The 27478-nt window shown below is 40.3% G+C and overlaps 1 protein-coding gene across 2 annotated transcripts; it reads left to right on the top strand.

Moving 5' to 3' along the window:
• Nucleotides 1–26862, top strand: slc8a2a (solute carrier family 8 member 2a). 2 transcript variants are annotated; one of them, XM_037120687.1, is made up of 13 exons: nt 1–238; nt 15257–15670; nt 16210–16347; nt 17067–17294; nt 17379–17657; nt 18337–18771; nt 19276–19637; nt 21035–21138; nt 21721–21738; nt 22822–22934; nt 23905–24004; nt 24696–24959; nt 25153–26862. In XM_037120687.1, exons 2-13 carry the CDS (start codon nt 15323–15325, stop codon nt 25527–25529), a joined length of 2766 nt encoding a protein of 921 aa, XP_036976582.1. In that variant the 5' UTR covers nt 1–238; nt 15257–15322; the 3' UTR covers nt 25530–26862. The 2 variants fall into 2 exon arrangements, with proteins under 2 accessions (XP_036976582.1, XP_036976583.1); XM_037120688.1 differs by lacking the exon at nt 21721–21738 and having other exon boundaries at nt 25153–25529.
• The last annotated feature ends 616 nt before the right edge of the window (nt 26863–27478 follow it).

The raw sequence follows: 27478 nt of genomic DNA, 5'->3' as shown, positions 1-27478 counted from the left end.
AAATGTTCACAGTGTTCTAAACACGAACTTGGGAGGAGACACTGAACGCGTCACGTCATCCGCCGCGTGCGCTCGCAGCATCAGCAGCACAGTTAGTGAGCGGCGATGTGAGTTAACGGGAAAGTTCACTCTGTGAGTCCAACTGTGCGTCGAGACGGGGATAGTTTTACCAGGCGTGTGTTTCCAGACTTTCAGAAGCAATGCCAGCCTTTGGTGGAGCTGTGCCATAAACCAAAAGGTAAGAGACGACGGGAAGGGAAGGATAAAGGGAACAGGTGTGGCGCTGAACTTGTTCTTTTGGGACACTGCTAAAGGCTACGCCCCGATGACAGTCTGTAGTTTTGATTGATAACATACTGATATTAACTAGGTCAACGACCACCGCTCAAGTGTATAGCCTATGGACCTGTCTGATGATTTTTAACTACACTATTACTCAGAGCAGCAGCTTAAAACTTTATAATACAAAAAATTGGCTAAGAGCCTCCATTTGTAAATATAGGCTAGCTACTGTCTCAACGAATCCTCATTCAGCAAGGGAACACGGTGTACAGGTATGACGTTGGTTAAACAATGTCATAAATAGAAACGAAGTGTCCAATCATTAGGAATTGAAATCTCGGTGAGTAGAAACTATTAAATGTTGCTGGGGACTATTTGGATCTCAACTATAGGCTACTTTTTGGAAATAAAACAACCCCAATCCTAACCCTAACAACAGAAAACCACAAATACATAAAATTGAAAGTTGTTGTAGTAGTCTATTTACTGGCACAGCAGACTGAAATATCACATGGTTAGACGAATTTGGTTAAAAATCTATACCATATGTTTCAATATACCTCAACTGGAAACATTTAGGTGAATCATCACTGGCAGCTGTAGTGGCTCCCGCACATCATTCATCATTTGTTTGCTGGGATAAAAACCACATGTGTGCTGCTGCACTTGCATGCACTTATGACAATCCATGCCTGGAACTAATCAACAATGCCCTGCTTGGCTGTGTCTGCCTAACCCTAAGTCTGCTCTAACCCTTTTCTTCTAGTTGAAGCAAGAGATACACATTTAGGTTAGAAGTTTAAAGTCAAGGATATAAAGGATTATATATTGATGTTTGTGAATTCCTGCTGGACACTTAGAAGCTCCTATTGATTTTATTTTGAAAGATCACTGTGCTTTGACCCTGACATTTTCTGATGAGGTTCTGAACTTCAGAGCTGACATTTAACTGACATAAAAGCATCATTCATTTAGCAGATTGGCAGCACCACATACAGCGCCCCGCTCGCCCATCTCTTGTGTCCACGACAGTCCTGGCTGCCCACAGGCGTGTTAAGAGCTGGTGATGTGTGAGACAGGAGGCGTTGACTGCAGATACACCCCCAGTGCCAGTCCATTATATTTGATTACGCACACGATAACCCATATATCACTTTTCAGATATGAATCCAAAAAGACACCATGATCACTCTTATGGTTTTTGCATTTATTAACTCGTACATGCGGTTGGGGCACGTGTGCCGTGAACTTGGGGTCATTTCAGCACCCCAGAACAAGCAAAAAACAGAACACTAAAGCAGAGTTTATTTCAGGATATTTATCCACAATAATGGCTTATATATAAAGATCATATGATAATTGTGATATTAGTTATATGATGAATGAGACTACATATGGTCTTAGGTTTGGATATCATGATATTGTGAAAGGGCGTAAGTGTTTTCTTTCCCCGGTTTTAAAGTGATGACATTTTCTGAAGTGTTCCACTTGTTCTAATACTATATGTCTTTACCTACTTAGTCATTTCATCCACATTGCTGACAGTTACTTGTCAAAAATCTCACTGTTTCAATATCTTGTGAAAATACCAAAAGTCATGCCTACAATATTGTTGCAATATGCATATCAAGGCATTCAGTCAACAATATTGTGATATTTGGTTTTGTCCCTCATTCCCAGTATTTATCAAGTGCTTTAGAGGACATTTCAAAGTATCTGCATATCAACTATATAAAAACACTGCAAACAGTTAACTTTAGTGGGAACTCATTTTAAAGTACCCCAGACACTTTCTGCATCATGTACATTAAAAAAAAATGTTATCATAACATGCCAATACCAATACAATGAGCTAGCCAATATCGGCCATAAATATGCAGTTTTATTACGAGACATCCAAGAAAATAATTAGTAGTACTGCACAATTAATTGTATCTAAAATAAGTATGCAGAATCGCAATATGGTTAAGCACAATATCCACTTTTTTGATAAAGGTAAAATGTTTGACACAGCAACAATATTGCCTGTTCCAGATGTAAGAAAACATGTTTGCGGTGACTTTAAATGTTTTTCAGTGAAAAATGGATCGTTCCCACTAATCATAAATCAAATCTTGATTGCAGTCCAACAAAATAATTGTAATATAATTTTCTTAAGGTATCGTGCAGCTCTAATTAGCAGGTTTATCCATATTGAAAAGAGTCATAAGCTGCAGCCCTATTTGCAAGTTATTTGCGGTATGCAGTTCATGTCTTGTCTTTGGAGGCATTTAAACACAAGGAGGACAATATGTGTTGCGGTGCAGAAGCTAAATCCAAGCAGTCCACCACTAAAGCTCACTGACACTTATCCTGAAATGCAACCACCACCTCCCCCACGTATGTGCCGGCTCAGGTAAACCAATGCTGCAGCATTGTATGCAGGCACCGATATGTGCGCAATCCCAGGTGCCACAAGACACAGGGCTATACTACACCTCACGTTTCTCTCACATTTCCCCCACGTTCGGTCAGTACATCTGTGGAGTCGATCAGACTCTCCTGCTGAAACCCTTTCATCCAGTTGGGTCTCCTTTACCTTGAGAGAATTAGATTACTGTACCTCATTTTGTCATTGATTTATAATTTACATTAATGACTGATGAAGGCTAAAAGCCCCTGCCACATACATTAGGATCAGATAAATATTGTAGTTCTGAGTCACAGCTGTCAGTCACAGTTTTGTGTATGGTTTGTTTAACAGACATTACATAGCTTGAGGTTACAGCAGTGTATAGATAGTATTTAGCAGCCTCTTTCCTAGTTTATGTGTGTGTGAGAGGAGAGATGGTGCCTGTGGGGGTCTGTTTTGTTTTCATTGACTCCCTAGTCTATTGTGTGTTCAGGCCTGCTGGCTGCCTCTGCACATTTTGTTAACATGTTGTTGGTCTGAACTAGATTGTTGCCCAGAATCCAAGCGGTCAGTGTGAAGAATAAAAGGCACCATGAAAATGTTTCAAATGGAAATTGGTTAGTGGTTTGTTGCCTTTTCCATGCTGTCATCTTTGTTATTCAGTGGGTTTCTCCACCTTGTGATGTCACCCAATATGTCAACTTGAACTAGGTAATAAGTAGAGATTTTCTCCTAAATGAGTCACAATGGGGAAAAAACTACAAGTTTCCGAGATTAGTGTTTATACCGTTGACACCATTACATTGTCATATCACCTCTCACTTGCAAGACTTGTACATTTTAATGATACAATTACGAATATGTCTGACACAACACTAGAGATGTATAAAATTGCATGAACATTTGTCTCTCTCAACAGTTTTTGTTTTTTGAAACAGAATTACAATAGTAATCAAATAATACAGTGCAAAATGATATATAGATATCAGCAAAAAGTCAGGTATTTCTCTCATGCACATGCTGTGACCTTGAATGCCCCCACTTTATAAGTGGTGCAATGCTCCTTTTCCTGCTTTGTTGCCATTGGTTTACATTGCACTGAAAGCCCAACTCTTAATTCCCAGCTACTTCAAAAATAATGTACAGTAAAGTCCTTTTTCTGAGAGTAAGAACAGAAAACAGAACATAATATGTGTTTGTATTTCCTTAGGGATGCACGGAGCATTACATTATCTGCCCAGTTTTGGGAAACGTGCATTATCTGCTTTTTATTTGTATCTTTTTGTGTGTATATTTTAATAGAGCTGATGCGAGGAAACCAAATTGCTTTCATTGACTTAACAAACGCGGGACCTATACACTGAGATACAGTAGGTGGTGGTATGCACCTTTAAAGTTGGTTTGTGACTACAGTGAGAAGAGTTTTAATCTGCAACACATGTTCCACAAGGATTCAGAAAGGAGGGAAACAGTCTACAGGTCATGTGTGAATTGAGTTATCCTTTTGGTATTGGCCATTAGAAGCAGGTAATTATCAGTTACTGCCTGAAAAAAAAAACACGTATTGTGCATCCTCATATATTAAGTTTGTTATTGAAGTTTCTGACAGTATCCTGAATATTGCATAACTAGCGTCCCCATCAGGGGTCATGCTGAAGTTGATAATGCTGCTCCTTCTAAGGTGACAGTGGCTGAGCAGGGTGTCTCAGGTAATGGAAACCTCAGGAGCTGCTGTCTGCTGGCTGTCACTCGTTTGTCTACCAATCCCTTTCTGTCCACCTCACCTCCGGCCCCATGCGGCCTCTTACTGTCCACCCACCTCTTCCTGTACGTTGACCCTGCCTGAGGCACACGTGGAGAAATCTTCAGAAAAGGAAGTGTGTAACGTTCTCACTAGATGGGAAGAAATGAGAGAAGAGAGCGGCTTAGAGATGTCAAATGGATTGTTTACCCCAGAGTCAAGCTGATTAGAGAGGAACAGATACGTTGACCCCCCCACTACCCCTGAGGTTTCAAGCAGTGTCTTCTGAAATCTCATGGTGTATAATTCATTCTAAACATGAAATCACCCCTGGATGAAGTAGCATTTGTTGGTAAGAAAATATATACTATGAGATGGTTTAATATTACATCAGTGTCAGAAAAGAGAAATGTCAACCAGTGTTTCCCAAAGAACAAGACGGCATCCTCAAATGTCTTTAGTCAACAACCTAAAGATATTAATTTTTCTGTCATAGAGGAGGACATAAAGAAATACAAAATCTGGTTAATTGCGCTAAAGGGAGTTCAGGATATGGGATTTAATTTGTAATGCCTGTAACTGGTGTCCAAAATTAGTCTTGTAAGCTTACGGGCAAATGAGTAAGCTACCAAAGTGCATTTACCTCTTCCTAATAAGCATTGTCAGTCACAATGTTGTAAATGTAAATGTCTATCAAAGCCACCATACTTCATCATCATTGGAATAGAAACGATCTGTTATGGTTTTTAAGAGTTATGTTGCTAAGAAAAAAATCAAACGGTCAAATTTTTTCTGATGATTTTGTTTTTAATTCATGGCAGTGCTAACAGTTCATAAGAAGGCAGTGTTCATTAAGCCACAGAAAATCATCCTGAGTACTGTTAGAATAATATTTGTCAGTTTTCGACCTCACAGGACAAAGTGAGCGCTTCCAGTTACTGATGATTGGAGAGTGTAGTACGTGCTTTTCACCAGAGGGCAATAACTTGCACAATATAGAAGTTGTATTTAGTTTCTGTACTTTTACTTCCCGTTATCCCTTCAAGCTCATAGTAGTAAATGAACAAAACATCTGCCGTCAATCACTCACTGTAGTACCTCCACCAATGAAGTTATTACATGTTTTCACCTGTGTCCAAACTACTGAACGGATTTTGCCCAAAACTTGGATGGAGGATGGGTCACTGCGTGGATCCGCACAAAATATGTATATATCTAGGATTTTTTTTCTCACTTTCTTTTACAGTGCAAGATTGTGAGGCAGTTTTTAACATTTCAATTCATTTCTCCGGGAATAATGTATAAATCTTGATGAGAAAAACTATAAATTGATTTTTTTGTAGCCAGTGTCTATGAGTGAGTACAAATTAATACAAATCCCAGATCTGGTAATCTTATATTACGATTAAGCAGTTATGAGTGGTTTAAGATTTAGAATGGCACAGGACTATTGAGAAGGATATTGGATTAGGCTTGATTGAATTAAAGGGGGCTGCTGGGCCCTGGCAGAGGTATGCACTGTCCTGAGTGCCATTCTAGTTAAAGCTTCAGGCCTTCATCAGGTTCTGTTCTGTGCAAGATCATTGTAGCAGACACTGAAAATTCACCATTAAACTGTACATAAACAGGCCAGAGAAATGGAGCTCAACTGTGCTGACTGAAAGTAGATCACCATACTTGAGGAACTGAACAGTGTGGCAGCGTGCCCATCGTGCTGTAAACTAAACCTCGTGCTCAGTCGAGCTTGCACTGCTGCTGTCCAGATTGATGGCAATATTGACCCAGTGCATACAAGGGGAACAGAGACAGTGCACCACTTGGGTTATCTTTCCGCCGCTACGTCTACATGTGCTTCTCCAAAACCAATTAATTCCTCACAGGTACTGATTGAGCTGGTGTGGTTAATTTATATTCTGTGTTACTTCACACAGTGCAGAGATACGGTAAAGCACTGTGAGAGGCTTTGAGCGCCACCACTGCTGAAGTTTAACCTTTTTTGTAGGTCGCTTTCTGAAAAGTTTAGGTTAAAGTCGTTTGCAGTTGTCCGTTAAGCATCACTGGGTCCACACAGTTGAAGGTTTAATCCGTGCAACCTTTCCTGACAGACTCCTAAGTCTGTCAAAATATGTGCATTCTTGCATTCACTCCTGTATCCAGTGACTGACATAACTGGCTTGTGTGTGACATGTTTTAAGGTTGTTTAAACATTTGCAGAGATTACGCTGTGTGGAAAGTTTCCTTGAATGAAAACAACTTAACTGGATAACTCTTTAACAACCCCCAGTCTGCTTTGTATATACTTGCACTAAAGGTTTAGAGCCCTTATGCATAAAAATGTTGTATGAATTCATTTGAAAAGATGAGCATTCATGACTTACAGCTTCTGCTCTACACTCACATAGAAATCATATCTTTTTTGTGTTTTTTTAAAGATTCTAGAAGCCCCTTTTTTTTTTCTACATTGACACAGAGTTTTCTAGAGTTTTTCTTCCTACTAAAACAGGGATAAAGTTAAATCCTAGGAAAAGTACACAACCAAAAGGTTTTTTCTAAAGAACTAGAGACAGAAAGTGTTACTTTTCTGACAGATTTGGTCTATTCTATCATCCATTTTCATCCACATTGAAACACTAAAATGAAAATAGTATTGGCACAGTGCAGTCCTAAAGTCTCGTTCTGACCATCTGTGTTGCATAAGGTTATGTTAGAACAGTCCAATGTTATTTAGTAAAAAAAATGGGAAATGTTGGATACAAAAAAAGCCATGTTTGTTTACAATGTAGCATGCATAAGATACCTTTAATGCCACATTAGCGGTTTGGCCCAGTCTGTCCATCTGTCTGTGTGACTGTGTGGAGACTGGTGGATTATCTTACACTCAGATTCACTGGGTTCATTGACAGGCCCATAGCAGCGAGCCAAAGCCGCGTGTTACTTATTAAAGGGATGGATCTCTTTCCTTTCTTTACTTGAACTGCAAACAGAGAGACAGTTAAACAGAGAGACTGTCTAACTGCCTTGATTTGTGTGCAACTTCAACATAAACATTATTGTGTTTTAATTAATTCTCTCATACTGTTTTGCACAAATTAAAGACGGAATCTGTAGGAAACTTTGCTTTGAGCTGTGGTCCACGTGACTGAAGGGAAAATATCTGTGGAATGAATGACTGAATGAATGAATGAAAACTGTCTATCTGACCAATAAATCACTTCCAAAACAATTTGTAGAAGCTTTAAAGTCCAACAAACATTTTTATAATTCTTTGGATAATGGGAAACAAACAGGGAGAAAAAATCATTTTAGAACAAACAGGGTAGAAGCAGAAGGACTAACATGATGTCAATAACAAGAATACCACCAGTAGCAGTTACAGCTCAGCACCAAACATGCAAAATGAATAAATTACCATTTAACCCTTCATTCCCAACATTCTCTGCTCCTGATACTAGTGCTGTTTGCCACTAAAAATGCACAAATATGTGAGAGACCCTCTCCAGAGCCAGTGTTTGGTTTGTCTATTCTGGGCTACCATAGTAACAAGCCCGTGCAACATTGACTCTGTTGAAGGGGAACGGCTCCCTCCATAGATATTAAAAGCGCAGAAACAGAAAACAACATAACAGTAAGACAGAAAGATTACAGCAATTGTGTTTTAATTTTTTTCTTAATTAATGTATTCAATTTCTGCCAACATACCCCCTAAATCCAACACATTGCACCTTTAATTGAAATGGTATTTCTTTTCACCGTCAGAATTATTTAGAACTGTTATGATCAATATCTTGATATCGATCGTTTAAATGATGAACCCAGAGAGAATTATGACCCCATTCTGCAGTGTGTTTCAGCATCGTTCAGCTCATTTATTTTGGTTGTACAGCAGCCCTTATCCACCAGGTTTCCAGCAGCAGCAGTACAGGCAGTTGAGTACCGAGCAGCAGACACACACAGTTGGAGACAAGCTGGTGAACATTTGAGCATTTAGCTGCAAACTGTTTCTCTTACTTGCGATCGACAGATGTTTTCTAGCATGGTTACCATCTCAACTTGATCAGATGACAATATGTTGTCAGTGTCAGATTTAATACTGTTAATTTGTGTATCATTAATAATGTTATAGGGAGAAACGAGTGGCACCAGGTGATTTGTAACACAAAGGTTCCTTGATATTTATGTGTAGCTAAGATGTTTGTTCGTTCATCTTGATGCACTGATGAGCTTTGGGTTGAAAAATCTGAAGTTACTTTATCCACTGATGCATTCATCATTATCGTCTTAGATGGCATCTTGTGGTAGCAGCCAGCAGAAGATGTTTCCACAAGGCTGTGAATGACAGTGGAGTCACTCTCGGGATTTAAAATGAACCAGTTTGTTTGTAGGCAGCTACAGAAATGCTATACATGGGGCTTCTCTGGTTGATTGAGTGCTTAAGATTAACGCTGGCGTTGACTGGCTTTCTGTAAGATGGATGCATGGTATGTTATCTGTGCATATACAAAATTTATTATCTGTGGATCTATGCGCAAAGAGCTTACATCCTGGAAAGGTGATCTGCGTCAATCTGCAGACAGTTAATGTTCAAGCTGTGCCGTCAATGCTGTTTCTTCCTGGCAGTGATGGACTGGTGATCGAGAAAGGGTGTGTGTGTTAACATGACACATTTCAGGTCCTTGCCTCTGAATGAACTGTTGCAGTGGACCAAATTCAACTGTCTTTGGATTTCTCTTGCTCAAAACATTGCTCATAGGTTTAATCAAACATTTCACAGCCTGTTCAAGGTGGCAATTTTCCAGTGAAATGTTTTGGAATTAATGGATTAGGTCTATGAACTGTCAGACAGTGGTGAAATATCTTGTTTTGTCCACAACCCAAAGATATTTAGTTTACTGTCATAGAGGAGGAAACAGAAAACATTTACATGTAAAATGCTGGAATCAGAGAGTTTTGACTTTTATATTTTATTTTTTTTTAAAAACCCAATTGATTAATTGTTGCAACTCTTAATACAGATGTGCCAGTATCACAGCACACGTGTTACCTCTAAACCTGTTTTACACCACCTATATTATATTGAGTTATCAGGACCTTCAGTTAAATCTTGAAGATACATCATGATCCTCCTTTATGACCTATGTCGTGTTAATTTTTTTTTTTGTGAATTTGTTTATTTGTTTTCATGCATTGAATTTCATTCTCTGGCCTTTTCTCTTTTTTTGTGTTTCTGCACACTTTCTGCCTTTGCAGAAAAGATTTTTTTGATAAATAAAAGAAAATACTTGAGGCAACAAAAGTTAAGCTGCCTATCATGCCACAGAGTCTGACAGGTAGGCTAAAAGCCATATTAGAAAAAAGATGTCATCCACTGGTTCATCGGCACTAAGAAAGTTGAGTCACTAACTTTTCTCTGCAGTCAAATATCTGGAGAAATTTTGTGTTTTATGATAAGTTTAAATGACATCACGTTAATTTCCTATTAGTGATGCTCGAATGCTCATTCTCTGCCTCACCTGAGTGCTCTGCTTGTCAAAAGGAGCATCCTTCATCTGACAGTACCCCATGTCAGGGTACAGGCGGGAAATATTAAACTGTTGAAGGTGCTAACTCCCTTTTTTGCTGACACTCTTATCAGTGTAAGATAACCCCAGGCAATCACTTATCGGTGGTGCTGAATGATAGCAGCCGTGTCAGAGGCAGTAAGGGGAGATGAGCTGCCACCCAGCTCTCTGTCCCTGTGTGCTGAGAGGCCAAGCAGACCACAGACCTGTCGACACCCCAGGACCCCCAATGACCAGCAATAACCAAGGCTTTGTGCTTTATGCTGTTCACTTGTCTCAACTTTTAACATGAATGTGTAAGACATTTAAAGCTTGTTCATCCTTTTTTTAAGCAACATACATTCAAGTGCTCTGTGGAGTCAAATCAAAAAGAGTTTACCTGAATCAGTGGCACTGCAGACGAAACCTCTGATCTATGTAGCAGTGGCAGTAATTGAGACATTTATCTCCCTATTTACTCGGTCTCAACTGGAGAGACGAGGGAGTACTCTCTTTATGTCTGGCTGATAAATCCACCCAGCTCCTCTACTGAATGATGTTTACAGTGCTGCTCGTAGGTGACATGAAAGGAAGCGGTATCCTGCTATATTTAGGTGAATGCATTAATCAATAATGCATCCAGCTCTTCCAGCACGGGCTTCTTGATTATCTAGCACTCAAATGTTGTCCTCTGTGGCCCTGCTGCTTTCTACAGATCATCTGTAAGGAAAATGCACAATTTAACCATACAGAGCAAATCTGCATTTGGACCTTAAGCATGTCACACATATTAAAACAAATATGTAATGCAAGATGCTAATTAACTATTACTGATGCTCAGGTGCACTTTAAAAATGTTGAAGCATTCGCTCACACATATTCTTTTTGATAAATTGGTGTGTTATGTGAACATGTTAGTGTGTGTGTTTTAAATGAAAGAGTTGGATTTAGTGTACCAGCTCTGACATTGCTGCCATTACATATTATAATATATTAATACTTTAATAGGACCACCATATCAGAATTGATTTGGACGGAAGATGTATTTTACGGTCACTATGTTTATGTGTGCACTATTGTTGTCTAAAAATGAACGTTGAGGAAGTTATTTTTGCCCCCTACCCCAGCGCTCGCTGGTGTAAGGTGGCCCTCTGTCTGAGGTCGTGGTAACCATAGCAGGCCTTGGAAAGTGAAATGCGATGCGGCGGGCCCTCTGTGCTGTGTTTCTGAATCACAACTCCATAATGAGCTGGCAGAGCTCAGGCTGCATCAAAGATGCAGCACCCCGGTATCTGTTTCAACTCACGCTGCACAATAGTGCAGTGTCACCTGTACAGGGGGAGTGGAGGTGGTGGGCCTGGGAGGAGCACAGAGAGACTGAAAGCTTTTTACCACCCTCCTTCACTCACAGCAGTTCATCGTCAGATGAGCTCAGAGTGTAATCTGCCATGTGTCTGTCCTAGAGGTAAGATCTTTAGCCCGAGCCCGAGCCCGAGCCCGAGCCCGACCCGGCCCGAAATTCGGGTCGGGTCGGGCCTAAAATGTCAATCATTACGTTCGGGTCGGGTCGGGTCGGGCTCGGGCTTCTCTCTCGCTGACTTTTTTTAAAATAAATATATGTTTATAAAAATGTATACTAAAACGATGTGTGGACACTAAACTAAGGAATACTTGTTGTAAATAAATAATTTGGATAAAACAGAGAAGGCGGCGCTGTAAGGTAATTGCTATATAACTACTAAACAGGAGGCGCAGAGCAAGAGCACGCTTTGCGCACGGCTCACATTTCGTGAACGTAATCTTGAAATTTCGGGTTTGCTTCGGGCTCGGGCCTGCAAATCAAGTTAATTGGTCGGGCTCGGGCTGGGTCGGGCTTTAATGCCTGCGGGCCTGGGTCGGGTCGGGCTGGATTTTTTAGGCCCGATCTTACCTCTAGTCTGTCCCGTCCATGCTTCGACATTGTTAAGTCTTCCTTTAGTAGAAAAACACTTAATGATAATGATGTATGTTAATAATGTATACGAGGAAGTATAGTTATAAAAAAATAGATAAACACAAAAACAATTGGAGGTTTCTGGGAACAATCATGAATGACACAGAAATGTATTACACTTTGCGTTGTTTATTAAATTGAGGGATTTAAGTGGTGGAATTAGCTGTAGAAGAAAAGGTGAAAACTTTGTTTCAACTTCGTTTGTTTCAAAACTTTGCATAGTCAAGGCAGACTATGCAGGATAAGACAATTGCTGTTCGTTATCACGCCATTCAAAGAGTAAGTTATTCTGGAGGAAAATTGTTGAGTTTTATTCGCAGGTCATCAAATACTGATGTTTTGGGTTAGTGGCTTGCCAGCCAACCCATCAGCCAACCCATCAGCGGTTAGGAGTCTCTGCAGACACAGATACAGTCACACACTTCTAATGAGTCATAGGTGATGTTTATTTGTGTATGAGTCTATACACTTTTGGGGGGTGGAAATCCTGCATAGTATACCTATAACTGTTTTTGAACTGTATCAAAGTAAAACTTTGACAGGGCTGAAGACAGAGAACAGTGTAATGCTCGGTAACATTACAACCCAGTGATTAGCCATAAGACCTGTAATGGCCAATAAATAAGTGATGCTAACGCACACACGCACAGGTTAGTCATGCAGCTTACCAGTGATGGGTGTCACGGAGTGAGAATTTTACCAAATACATTTCTCTGTTCTATCTTCAGATATCATGTCAACATCAGCTGAGATAAATAAACTGTCTGTCTGACTATAGTCTGGATTTTCTTACTTTTCCTACGTTTGCAAATTTGTTTTCAAATAATGTCATCGCCGCACAAACGTGCTGAGACAATGCTTCTGCCAGCAAACTGTCCTGCGTGAGTCATGAATTAGTGCGTAGTCATTCTCACCACCCGCGTTCACTGATTAGTGCCAGAGCATAAGAACCACGTGATGTGCATGGCTTAACAAGCTGGCTTTAATTTCTCGGAGGTCATTTTGATATGCTGTTAAGATTACTCTGTTGGGTCAGTTTACTTTTAACCACTAATAGCTCGCCTTTGTGTTAGTGTCTACGCTCGAAACAAAACAAACTGCATCCTGGCTTACTGTGCTGAATGGCCCAGTGAAGATGTCTGCGAACCAATATGTGGCTGATCATCACCTGCGTTACATAGGATTGCCATTGCAGCAAGGTAAAGAGAGTTTTAACAATAGTCCATTAAATTATCCTGAACTCTCTCCGAAAACTGGCGAGAATAAAAGGGAAACGATGCAGTAGATTTAGGTTTTAGTTTTGCGGGAAGAAGACATGGTGCTCTTAGAAGGACCTTCGGTTTTTCACTCCTTGTGCAGAGTTGTTTTACATCTACATACTTTAGTCCATTGTGTATTTTTACACAGAAAGCTGAGGTGTTCTACAGTTGAAAATAATGTTAATAATAATGTTTTTCGCACTTCTTTGGTAGCTTAATCTCATTTCTGTTACCTCTCGTTTTTAAGTAGCCACCCGCCCCTCAGATCAGAGTAACAAGGAGCAGCTGTTTAAATCCCCCTCTATGAAATGGGACAGCCCTTCAAGACCCACATACCTCATCAATTGTTGCTGATGGGGATTCTGTGAGCAGAAACGACCGGACATTTCCAATATGTCCTCTTGAGCAGTGGTGATTTCTCTTGTGTTCATGTGGCAATCCTGATATTATCATCATAATGTCATGCGTCAGTCATCTGATGGAGACTGAAAAGCATGGAAGCTCACAATTAGTTCACAACTTTTTCACAGTTTTCACTGTTCAGGGCAGATTGCAGACATTGCAGATTGCTGATGTCAACGTCGTGGATCGAGTGGCCCATGGTGGCTGTGGGTTTATGGTATGGGCAGGCGTATGTTATGGACAGTGAACACAGGTGCATTTTATTGATGGCATTTTGAATGCGCAGAGATGCCGTGACGAGATCCTGAGGCCCATTGTTGTGCAATTCATCCAGGACCATCACCTCATGTTGCAGCATGATAATGCACGGCCCCATGTTGCAAGGATCTGTACACCTGGAAGCTGAAAACATCCCAGTTCTTGCATGGCCAGCATACTCAACGGACATGTCACCCACTGAGCGTAGACAATACGTATACGACAGCGTGTTCCATTTCCTGCCAAACTCCAGCAACTTCGCACAGCCATTGAAGAGGATTGGACCAGCATTCCATAGGCCACAATCAACAACCTGATCAACTCTATGTGAAGGAGATGTGAGGCAAACGGTGGTCACATCAGATACTGACTGGTTTTCTGACCCCCCCCCCAGACCCCCCCAATAAAGCAAAACTGCACATTTCAGAGTGGCCTTATATTGTGGCCAGCCTGAGGCACACCTGTGCAATATTCATGCTGTCTAATCAGCATCTTGATATGCCACACTGTTAGGTGGGATGGAGTATCTCGGCAAAGGAGAAGTGCTCACACAGATTTAGACAGATTTGTGAACAATATTTGAGAGAAATGGATCTTTTGTGTATATAGAAAAAGTTTTAGATGTTCGAGTTCAGCTCAAGAAAAATGGGAGCAAAAACAAAAGTGTTGCGTTTATATTTTTGGTCAGTGTAAGTGATCTGTGCTCCTTACCCTGCCAGTCTGCACTGATGTTAAGAGAGCGTTATCAACTGCAGCAACTTCACTGCTGGACCTGAGTAAAATTTTGAGTGTCATATGGCTTTAAAGGTTGGGAATGCAACTTTGAAATGTGTCAAAATGTTTGACTGTCACTCACAAATCAGCAATAACAATTTTGGGAGGGCCATGTTGCCCAAACACTTCACCCTACCCCAGCAAGAATCAGGACACAACACCCCTTTGCTTTATGTGCAATACAGCAAAGGTAGGGCTAAGTGGACGAGGCCCAGAGATGTATTGGGATTGAACCTAAGAGTCTGCAGCCATTAGTGGCTCTGTAAGGCAGTTCTTAAGCAGGGTGGTACATTGAGCAAAATGCTGATGTTGCACTAGTCACAAAGTACAGCTGAGGCTGATAGAATTGAAATTAGTTTTGCAGAAACGTGGCCAGAAGTCAGAAGATCATATAGTTATTTTGATTATAATTCTTTCTCTGGGGACCATGAGATTTGTAAAACAAACAAACAAACAAAAAACACAGGAATCCATCCAGCAGTTGTTGAAATATTTCTGCCTGAGCCAGTGTGCTGGACCAAAACCAGGTAGACCGCTGTGTAAAGTGTAAGACAGAAATAAGGTAGACATGAACTGTATCTGTATCTGTTACACCCCACTGTTTCCTCTGTTCCTCAGGAGAGTCCTCTGACCCAACGAGTGTCTCCCCCAGTGACTCCCAGGTCGTCCTGACTCAGGGACATCATGGAACCCCTCCCCTTTCACCTTTCCCCGCTCTTATTCCTCCTCCTCTCCCTCCTCCTCCTGGCACACCCATGTACCTCATCCAGGCCCCAGGTTGTGGAGCGGGCTTCTGGCCCCGAGCAGCCTCAGTCCTCTGGCAACACTACGGGGTCTGGCAAGCGGACGTGTGCGGACATTGTAGTGTGCAGACCTGGTATCCTGCTGCCAGTGTGGATGCCAGAGAAACCTCCAGTGGGGGAGCAGGCAGGGAGGGCAGTCATCTACTTTGTCTGTCTTATGTACATGTTCCTGGGTGTGTCCATCATTGCAGATCGCTTCATGGCATCCATCGAAGTCATCACCTCTCAGGTATTGTTGAACTGCATATTTATAAGTAAAATGCAATCATATTTAATTTGATAAAGAGCTTTGATGCCACCTTCTTACTTTGCTGATAATGAGTTGGTCAGTCCCATTCTACTTTTTAGGTTTGTGGTGGGTGTGAGGGATTCTTGGGAGAGTCATTGTGTCACTATCCCACAGTGGTTGCTGATCAGCAAGAGTTATATAAGCTTGATTGCAGATATTTTTAAATGTATTAAAGATGCAAGATGTAAATGGTGTATAAAAATTTATGTAAGCATGCTATCCAGCCAGCCACAGCCACTAGCCTCTGTGTGCATTAATAGATAAAGATGCATCCCAGCTCCTGGAATCTCTCCATGTTCCCTGTTCTTTTGAATACAGTGGAAACTGCAACTGTACAATCCACTCAACTGTATTAAAACTGGTGTTTTGAACATTATCATACTGTGACATTTAAATTGATTCAAATAACTGGAACTTGTGTATAATTAATTAATTGATGAAAACACTGTTCACGTTTTCACAAACTCGTGTCCTTGTAGGAGAAAGAGGTGACCATCACCAAACCTAATGGTGAAACGACCGTAACGACAGTTAGAGTCTGGAATGAGACTGTGTCCAACCTCACACTCATGGCCCTCGGCTCCTCAGCGCCTGAGATCCTGCTTTCTGTCATTGAGGTACAAACTACCTATAAAATGCTTTTAATATATTATATTATTATTATTATATCCGATCAAAGAAAAAAAAAAGTGTCTTTTACTGTAAATGTGTTTTTTCTCTTTTCCTACTACAAGAACGTTTAACTGGTTATCAAACCAGTCTCAATGTAATGCTGTTTATTATATATTTGTATAATAACTATTTGGAATGTCTGTTCCTGTGTCGGTGATGCTGGTTGGACAAGTCATATAATTAAAAAAATATTTTTTATGGCGGAGTACTGTGGAGGATGAATTGAGGAGTCTCACAGACTTAGGAAAGAAGCTTTTCTGTAGTCTGGTAGTACAGGGCTAAAAAAGTTTACTTTGTTGAACTTTGTCCCCAGGGACCACCAGAATTAATCTATAAATTAAAAATGAGAGTCCCTTGTAGCAGTTTTAAATTAATAAATGAACTAATAAATGAATATATTTACAACATAAATTGAAATTAGTATAAACATATTGAAAGCCATTGCAGCTGATCAATTCTTGCATGTAGTCATTTTTTCTATATTCTATTTTTTATATATTCAGGATATTTATTAGTTGTATATCCTCTCTTAAAAAAAGCAGTTTTCTAATATTTTTGTTATTTGGCTGTGACGTGGCTTTAAATAATGTTTTTTGAGGGTTTTTTTTTTTTTATGTGACGTTTGTTCTATTTTTTCTCTTTTTGTTCACTGAATCTTTCTCAGGTGTGTGGGCACAACTTTGATGCAGGGGAGCTGGGCCCGGGCACTATAGTGGGCAGCGCTGCCTTCAATATGTTTGTGATAATCGGTCTGTGTGTCTGGGTGATCCCTGAGGGGGAGTCTCGCAAGATCAAGCACCTGCGAGTGTTTTTTATTACGGCTTTCTGGAGTATTTTTGCCTACATTTGGCTCTACCTCATACTGGCTGTCATCTCACCTGGGATTGTAGAGGTGTGTTCAGTTGAATGTATATAAATTTACTTGTAATAAATCAATGTGTAAATCAGATAAACCTCATACTGCCTGTATTCCCAGGTTTGGGAGGCTGTCGTGACGCTGCTTTATTTTCCGGTGTGTGTGATATTGGCTTGGATCGCTGACCGCCGTCTGCTCTTCTACAAATACATGCACAAGCGTTACCGTGCTGACAAGAGGCATGGAATTGTGGTGGAAATGGAAGGTGACCTTGCGCCCAAAGGCATTGATGTGATCATGGATGGAAAGTTGTCAGATGGGAGCTTGTGCCCTGGAAACTCCTCCAGTGTGACAGTCTCTGTGCAGACGGGCAATGAACTAGACCAAAAAAACGATGAGGTAAGACAAGTGACGCAGGGAGAAATGCTCTTGTAGACACACACTTGAGATTGAAGATTTAATTGTGTGAAATCATATCTTTTTTCCTTTGAGTACAGGCTTGGCATTTATTTGTTATTAAGTAATAAGGGCTTTGGCAAGAATACATCTGTGGTATTTTTTAAAAGGAAGGACTAAAGTAAGAAAGCTACTCACAGGGGTACGTCCCTGTCAAGCCCACTGCTGGATTTAATGGTTCTCTAACTTTAGTTAGCCATTAAATGGGAATTTAAGGAGAATACCAGGCTAACAGGGTTTAATCCCAGCAGGAGTCTGACTGGCAGGAATGCAGGCAGCAGGAGTCTTAACAGCAGGACATTGACCAGTACAAAGCTGAGCAGTAGGCGGTTCTAAAGTTTCCTTGAGAAAGATCTTTGCATTACTTTGCAAATTGCACTTTTTAAAAGTTTAGTCCCAAGACACACCAATACTCTAGTCAGTATGAACTTAGCTATATCTTCTCATCACACCAAACCCTCTGCACACCCAACTGACATAGTCGCAAACTTCTGTTGCAGCTGCCACTACTAAACAAGATCTGAAGCAGTTGATGTTTTCAAGAGCGTATTTATAGGACATTTGGCAGTACATGTACATTGTTATAAACATCTTGTGTTAAAACTGGTTTCCTCCTGGACAGGTGGTCCGCATCCTGAAGGACCTGAAGGAGAAACACCCAGACAAAGACCTGGACCAGCTGATTGAGATGGCCAACTACTCTGCCCTGGTCCATAAGAAGAAGAGTCGTGCCTTCTACCGGGTTCAGGCAACGCGCATGATGATTGGTGCCGGCAACATATTAAAGAAACATGCTGCTGAGCACGCTCGTCGCTCAGCAGGCCAGGATGCTGACATGGCCACGTGCTCACACATTTGTTTTGAGAGTGCCCAGTACCAGTGTACAGAGAACTGTGGCACTATGAGCATTGGGGTGATCCTTGATGGGGGCACAGGCCAGAACACGTTTTATGTGGACTATTGTACGGAAAATGGCTCTGCCAATGCCGGTGCAGACTATGAGTTCAGTGAGGGAACCCTGGTGTTTAAGCCAGGAGAGACCCGCAAAGAAATCAAGGTGAGCAAGGGAAAAAGGTGGCGGTGAAAAGTAGCCATTTTACTCAATGTAAAGGAATTCATCAATTGCTTTATTCCACTCTCTCTGTTTCCATCTATTCCTCACCGTTAACTGTCAAAATACGCCAAAATACAGAAAATATACAGTAAACAAATTATGCTGGCAATGTAGCTAAACTGTACTAAGGGCTTAATTTCTGGGTAGGTTCCTGTTAGTAAACACACCAAAGCTGGCTCATCTGGGCTCAACAAGCGAGACAGAGAAATCTATATGCCATCTGTGTGCCTTCGATACCATGTTCCCTTTGTTTGGTGTGAATTTCCAGTGATTTCAGACTTTGTAATATTACTGATCTCTTCACTAATATTTCAGGGTTTTTATATCAATGAGATCCCAGAATAGTAATTTGGATTTGCGTTGTAGTTGGTGAGCGTCTTCATTAAACCTGCTATGACCTCATGCGTACATGAGCGGTGTGACCATGCAATACTCTGTGCTCTCCAGGTGGGCATCTTGGATGATGACATCTTTGAGGAGGATGAGCATTTCTTTGTGCGTCTCAAGAACCTGAGGTTAGAAGAAGGTGGAAATGAAGGCACAGGGAGTCCACCCAAGGGTAGACTAGTGGAGCCGCTGCTTGCCACCATCACTATCTTGGACGATGACCATGCTGGCATCTTCACCTTTGGCCAGCGAGTGCTGCGGGTGAGCGAGAGCACAGGCACTCTGACGGTGACAGTGGTGAGGAATTCAGGCTCCAGGGGCACCGTTGCTGTGCCCTACCACACAGAGGATGGCAGTGCCAAGGCTGGGGTGGACTACGAGGAGACCAGAGGGGAGCTGGAATTCACTAACGAAAAGACCAGGTGAGGCACAGTCGTCAAGCAGACTCCTGCTGGGATTGGCAGTTTTTAAGACTATAGGAGACACAGAGTGTGATGCATTTCCTGATTGATATACATTAAAACAAGAATTTTACATTATCAAGAGCTGGCAATATGATAACCATTGTAGGGTGGCAACATCATTTTCATTGTTGATTATCTATTGCTTGTTTATTCAATTGTTTTTCCCCAAATATTCCTCAAACCAGTAATTCAATTATCAAAATAGTTGTCTGTCAGTTCAATGGTGGACAAGTTGATTAGACTGATTAATCATTGCAGCTCTGAAAGATTTCAGTATCAACCAAGGCCATGAAAAGACCAAACCAACAATATGTTAGTCTGTCTCAGTACTTTCTGTCTGCCCTTCTTTGTATTTCAATCCCAAGCAGAGTAGTTCTCACCAAAGACATTATTCTTTAAAATTTGGCAACAAATACATAGTTTCCTGTTTTGAAAAGGGTGAATGTTTTCCTGTTGTTTTTCACAAATGTTCAAATGTGAGTAAATTCAATTTTTAAAAACACCTAAGACAGTGAACAAGAAGACTTCAGTTCTCTCTCAGTACTGACACACAGCAACCTCAATGCTTTTACTTTGGCCCATTAGTGGTTAGTTTAGGAAAGGGGTACCTGAACCTAACTGAAAGATTAAGATTGGTTCTCAGTCACCCACTTCAAGTGGAGGAGGTCCTATTAGACAGAGTTACCTGATGACTTGACACCCAAAGATAATCCCGTCTCCGATCAGGTGTGGGAACCTCCAGTCACCCCATGTAAGCTGACAGATCATTTTCCCATTAAATTTTCACGTTATATAAGCTGTGTTTGCACATGGACTAATTGTACACTTAGGTAAAGATTGTCATGTAACATGGCCCCATCAACAGACGCTCCACAGTAATGGATGAAAATGCGTTTATTATATGTAATGAAGAAGTGTAATGGGGTGTAGCGCTGTTATTTAATTGGTCCTTTTTTCAGCTGGGTCCATTATGCTGTCTTTACATATGTACTCTCCTTCCAATCTGCCGGGAAGTCTTCAAAGTATTTCACTAATGAACTATACAGACATTGATTAAGCAAAGTATTGTGTCTTTTAGTTTAGCTGTATTTCTTTGGCACACCAAGGAGCAAGAGCACATTCTGTTTCAGTCTGCATTATTTAATTCCATTGTTCCGTTGTGATAAATTATTTAGGTCACTTCAATTTGCGATGTGATTTAGATGGTAGATCTAGAACTTTAAGATCTGGAGGTATTGTGTATTTATGCACCTTAAAGTTCACTGTATTTAACAGTACTTAATCTTTTGTTATATAATTAAAAATATATACTGTATGTGTGTGTCTGTGGGTGTGTGCTGCTTACATATCTCCAGTCAGGCCTTAAAAGTGCGCATTATAAATGTGGAGGAGTACGAGAAGCAGGAGAACTTCTTCATTATGCTCGAGGACCCCAAATGGCTGAAGCGAGGACTCTCTGGTAAGTGTGCGAGATTTAATGTCGGCTGATGACCGATGATTATGGTAATGAATATCCGTTGATAGAAAACTAGGTCATTTACACGAACAATAAAATAGTACACTCCAAGTGGATGGCAGAAGAAGCCAAGATCAAGTATCACAACAAAAAACAATAACAACAGTAGCACAGGCGGCTGAATGCCGGCCACTTGCGTCACAGTCAGTAACCGAAGATTACACGCTGCCATTCACTCAGTCTCTGTTTCAGTGCAGCATAGCTGCTACAGCCAATTATGAATTTAGTATCCTTTAGTTGCTTGTTCCCTGTCCATTAATGTGTTAAAAGGATGGTGCAGGAATTGGATATGTGCTCATTAGTGGAGGCCACACGAATCAATGACATTAGTTTGTAATGTAAAGAAATGTAACTCATCAGGTGAGAGTGGAAGGGCTAACAGTGCACCATGTGTATTCAGTTTTGTTTCTGTTGCATTTTAGGTTTAGATTGCATTTTAGATTCTCTCAAGTCACTCTAATGTATTCGACACTGGGAATAGAGATGTTATATTGATATGAATCATTTGTCTGTCTGTCTTCACAGCTTTACTGCTAAACCAGGGTAAGATCATTTTGGTGCAGGTTTGGGTGTTAAAGGTGCGATGTGCAGTATTTTTAATACCAACAAATTTTTGTGAAATAACAGCCGACGTCATAAATGAGACAAATTAAAGTTTTCTCAAGATAAACTTTTACATTTAGTGTGGATCCAGATAAGTAAAGATGGGTCAAGGGATGTTATTCTTACTTTCTTTAAATTCCTGAAATAAGGCATTTTTTGATTTTTTTTGTTTATTTGTCAGACGACAATGCATGGATCTTGATGAAAAAATAACCTGGTGCATTTCAGTGGTTGGTATGAATGTGGACAATTTTATGAGGATCAAAATAGAAACCTGGATCCAGATCGAGCAGATTTGAATTTGTTTTACATGGTATTGGATTAGGCTTGATTGATTGAAAGGGGACTATTCCACATTGATATGTGCTCTGCTGAGTTCAATTCACCCTGCTATTCAGCTCCATTTGTCCTATTTATTGTTTCTTTGCTGTAATACATTCATCAGCATATTATCGTGCTGGTTAATTGTTAATTGTTTATTAGTTAATTATGTTCACTGGGGGTTGTCCCTGTGCAGCAAGCTGCTTGTATTGGTTGGATGGGGACTTATGTGCATCTTTGGCTATGGCGGATGACCGCCTCTGAGGTAGGGCCAGTACCACTGCTGTGGTTGGGGTTTGTCAATAGGATATGCCCAGGCATTGTGGGATTATAGCCATTTTTCCTGATCAGAAACATGCAGGCAGTGGTAGCTATGCACAAACCTCTTCAAGTTTTGCCAGTCATATGTTTTAAGTCATAGGACCATGAGACTATGAATGGGTTTTGGAAAAAAAAATCCTGTTGGGCCCCTGTTTCAACTGGAAATACATCAAATAATGGAAGCAAGATTCTCTCTAAATGCTACACACAGCACCTTTAACATACTTTGAAATTGTGTGCAGAGTGTGGAATGGTTTCTTCATCTGTATGCTTTAGATGTGGGCCTGTACTATATGCTAAGGTTTTGGATGTGTGTGTGTGTGTTGCAGACAACATGATATTTTAAAGGCTTGATGATAAAATATCTTTGCTCCCGGACAGGAAACCCCACACCTGAGGAGGAGGAAGCCCGGAGGATCTCTGAGATGGGCAAACCCATCCTGGGAGAGCACAGCAGGCTAGAAGTCATCATAGAAGAGTCCTGTGAGTTTAAGGTGTGTAAGTGGCTGATAGGCGACATTAAAAAAACTCTGTACTCTGACAAATGGATCTTCCAATAGAAGGGATAGACAGCTGTATTTCAAGTTCATCAGGAAATACCACAAATTACCCTCAGTTGAACAAACACAGCTAAAAGGAAAGTTTCGAGTTATTATTATGACTGGAGTTACTTCAAACAGACATTTGCGCATATCATGGGTCTGCGTTATTGCAGACAAAAAAAAAAAAACCTGTATTGTAAGCATGTTGAAGTGTTTGTGTTTAAATGGATTAATTGCCTTGCACCCTCTTACACAACAGACTCCCAACGGAGTACTAGACCAGGTACAGTTTCTACCTGCATGTTGTGTGTGTCTTGCCTTATCTTATTTTCTCATTACTCTTGTTATTATACTCTCTTTCTCTACTTGGCTCAGGCATTACATGCATCTTAACTGAAGATGCACTAAGGCAGTGTGTATTTATTCATGTGTGCTGTGTATGAAAGATTTGGGTCAATTTGTTCTAAGTTTAATTTGAATACTGCAGCAGAGCAGTGGAGCCATGTGGATGTACTGTAAATATATCACACTGGGCCTAGTCTGCATCAACTTGCCTATGAAACCATACATTTTTGAGATTAGTTTTGGCTTTTTAATTTTTTTTTAAATTTTCAGATTCTATATGTAAATGAGCATCTGCAAACAGCCTCGTAAAAGAGGGAAAAGAAGATGACAGACAAGATGTATTAAGTTTTAGGTCTTTATACCCCAAACTTATACCTTTTGGCAGTAGAAATTTTTTAATGAAAAAACTTTGTTTACTCAGGAGAGATCAAATGTTCAATTTGACCGTCAAACCAGCCTCCAAAAGGGCTTGAATAAATTGTATTTTATCCGACAAAAATGTAAACCTTCTGTGTCTACTATTATGAGCTATGTCTACCTCTGTCCCATTATTGACATATTTGATGTGTAATTACAGAACACAGTGGACAAACTCCTGAGGGACACAAATCTGGCTTCAGTGATAGGCACTCACTCGTGGAGAGAGCAGTTCATTGAAGCCTTCACAGTCAGTGCAGGTCAGTGGCTGTTATGTTGCTATGTTGTTCTGTGTTATTATATTCATTGTTTTTGTGGATCTATGAAATTAGAAAAAGTATTGATCAGAGGCATAGTTGTAGAAATTCAAATTAATAGTAAAAAAAAAAAATGTTTCCTATTTTTGAAACTTTTAAACCTATTTTTGAAAACATTACATTCACAAGTTTTGTGTTTTTCACAAATTAAAAACAACAGTTCAGTATCACTCACCTAAAGCTCACGAAACATGTGAAAACAAGAGGTTGTGGTAAATGGGGGGGGGGGGGTACATGCTTGTCCACATGTTCTGCTTACATGCTTCCCGGAAGAGAGTTAGATGAGAAGATAATAGGCCAGTTGAAGGTGCAATATGTAAGAATTTAAGTTTTAAAACATTCAAAAATAACCCTCCTCAATTTTACTCTGTATATACTGTACTTCAGCGCTAAGGGCACTCCCCATGTCAGAAAAATTGAAAATTAAATATAAAGTGAGAACAGTAGTTTACAACGTATATCAAGGAAATAAAAGGACATGAGATGTAAAAAAAAACCCACAGCTGATCTACACAATACACTGAATACATGACAGCACTGTGTTACAACAAGCTTGTCGCTGCTTGGCCCAAAATGTGGCTACACCACATTGTTGCTTTGTATGATTTATCGTCATTGTTTCTTCTTTAAACAGGTGATGGCGATGAGGAGGAGCAGCGAGGTCCCAACTGCTGCGACTATTTCATGCACATAGTGTGCATTTTCTGGAAGATTTTGTTTGCTTGCATCCCACCCACTGAGTACTGGAATGGCTGGGCATGCTTCATAGTGTCAATCTCTGCCATTGGTTTCTTAACAGCCCTCATTGGAGACCTTGCTTCCCATTTCGGCTGCACTGTCGGCCTTAGAGACACTGTCACTGCGGTGGTCTTTGTAGCACTGGGGACTTCACTTCCTGGTAAGTGATTGACAGTCTAAGTTTTAGCAATAGAAAGCAAATCCCCAACTGGGAAGCAAACACAGTAATGGAATTATAAAATCAGTTCAATTTATTTCAGAAGTCTTAGCCAAGGGTAGGAAGCACTGAAAGGGTCTTGTATCGGATAAATTATTGAGCTCTCTGTGCTCTAACTTCGCTCTTTTTTTTCCAGATACCTTTGCTAGTAAAGTGGCTGCCACTCAGGACCAGTATGCAGATGCATGTATTGGAAATGTGACAGGAAGCAACGCTGTTAACGTATTTTTGGGCATTGGGCTGGCCTGGTCCGTGGCTGCCGTATATTGGGAAGTCAATGGTAAGGTCTTCCGTGTGGACCCCGGCTCACTGGCCTTCTCCGTCACACTCTTCACCATCTTTGCCTTCCTCTCTATGGGAGTGTTGATGTTACGCCGGAGGCCGTCCGTAGGCGGCGAACTGGGAGGCCCGCGGACCACCAAAATCCTCACCTCACTGCTTTTCTTTGGACTGTGGTTCCTCTACATCCTCTTCTCCAGCTTGGAGGCCTATTGCCATATACAAGGCTTCTGAGAGAGCATAGTAATGACTGCACAATAACTAACACATCATGAGGACATTTACTGGTACAGTGCTGTAACTACCACTGAGAGGACCTATCATCACTTGACAACTGCTGCCATGGTTCATAAAAAATATATACATACTCTATACTCACACATACACATCTGTATGTCACATCCACTGCAGGACAGTTCCAGTCAGTAGAATTGATTGGGACAGTACTGATTAATGAAGCAGACTGAATTACATGTAGTGACTGTTTTTGATAAATGGTCAGCATGTACTTTGTGAAGTCACTGGATTTTGCTTGACACTGGCCTGATGCTTGAAGGACCGTGACCTGAATTTCAAGTTTGGACTTGTTTCTCCTCACGCTTACAAAGGCTGGGTCAGGTTAGACAACCCTAATGTAATTTTACCCAGGTGAGCAATGTAACTGATGACACATAGCTGCCCTGATACATGAGAATAATGTTTGCAGAACACCACTGTGCTGTGTGTTATAGCAGTCCAGACTGTAATTACTGCATATCAGGACACGAATGAGTGTATCATCTTATACAATGGCCACTTGTCACAGGCAAAAGTAGAAGCTCCAATTTCCAAAGTTTGTTTGTTGTCAGTAAGCATTAATCCATAATTTGGTCCGTTTGTCCAGTTAGAGTTAATGGGTAATGTAGTGCAAAGCAAACGTGCTGTTAATATTGTTACCTCCAGTTTTTACACACCAAGTTAGATCAAAAGTTAAACTGTTGACTGGAAGTGTTTGAGTTGTCTTGGTGTACAATTTTGAATGGAACTGCTAGCCAATCAGAAGAAAGTGTTTAACTATTAAAAAATAAACACTGAGCACAGATTGATTATAACCTGCAGTTTTGGAGATACACTGCTGTTGTACAATACATCACTATATATCGATATACAATATATGTATATTGTTCAATATGTCTCACTGATAAATCGTGTTTATCTGTTGAGTTATGTGACACAAGGTATTCTTTAGTGTTATATAATGCACCTGCTGAATTTGATCTCACTGTAAGTATTGATTATAGCAATGACCAGAAATGCACTAAATAGACCCATTATTGAAATGTATAATTAATAAAGAATTACATAGACAATGGATCTCTAATAAGCTGTGGAATGAAAACATGTAACTAGTATCTGCCATTAAGTATTTCTGTTTGAAAGTGATGGTTTATTCACCTCTGAGGTCCTATCTGTTTATTTATCAATGGTGTAATTTATTGTCTTTGTAATTTCATGTATTTGATCTGATATGAACAAACATATATTGTAATATATTGCAAGTTGTTATAATTACATTGAAATTTTAACTGAGTGTGTTTCCATTGGATTCATCGACCATACATGTTTGACTACTGCATTAACTTCATCATAGCAGATGAAAACAGATGAAACAGTCAGTGACTCTGAAGTAATATCAAGAGGTTTGTAGGGGAATATGGCATGTCATCACTGGGATTTGTTCTGGATTGGGAACACTTACTTGAATACATATTGTGCTGTTTAATTCTGTATTTCATGTCAAATAGAAGATATATTTTAGGATTGTGCATCCAAAAAACACAGATAACAGTTTCAGGATTCTTGGAATTATAAAAGAAAATTGTGCGATAACATGGATAAGGTAAGACCGCTATGCAAGTAAGATATATGATAGCGATACAATAACTACCTGAGATGCGTATCCCGTGTTTCAAGGATATGTTCAACAAAATTCAGTCATTATCTACTCACCCCTTTGCCAATGCAATGTCAGGTGAAGTTCACAGCAAAACAGCATTGCAACACGTCTACAACCGGTTTTCATGTTTTTCTTACACTTCTTACACTTACACAAATTTGAATCAGAGGGTGGAATTTTTTTTATTTTTATTTCTCTTGATCATAGACCAGGGGTACTATGTAGTTTTGGAGAAGGTATTCAAGCT

Source organism: Acanthopagrus latus, chromosome 13, assembly GCF_904848185.1.
Source record: "Acanthopagrus latus isolate v.2019 chromosome 13, fAcaLat1.1, whole genome shotgun sequence".
Lineage (NCBI taxonomy): Eukaryota > Metazoa > Chordata > Actinopteri > Spariformes > Sparidae > Acanthopagrus > Acanthopagrus latus.
Note: the sequence above shows the minus strand (reverse complement) of the source record. Positions and strands in the feature narration are given on the sequence as shown.

Bases quoted from the DNA above. Each gene is read 5' to 3' on its own strand.
- slc8a2a (XM_037120687.1), top strand. From the start codon at position 15,323: ATGGAACCCCTCCCCTTTCACCTTTCCCCGCTCTTATTCCTCCTCCTC. The intron at 18,772-19,275 runs GTGAGCAAGGGA...TGTGCTCTCCAG, and splicing joins AGACCCGCAAAGAAATCAAG to GTGGGCATCTTGGATGATGA. The intron at 22,935-23,904 runs GTGTGTAAGTGG...GTGTAATTACAG, and splicing joins AAGAGTCCTGTGAGTTTAAG to AACACAGTGGACAAACTCCT.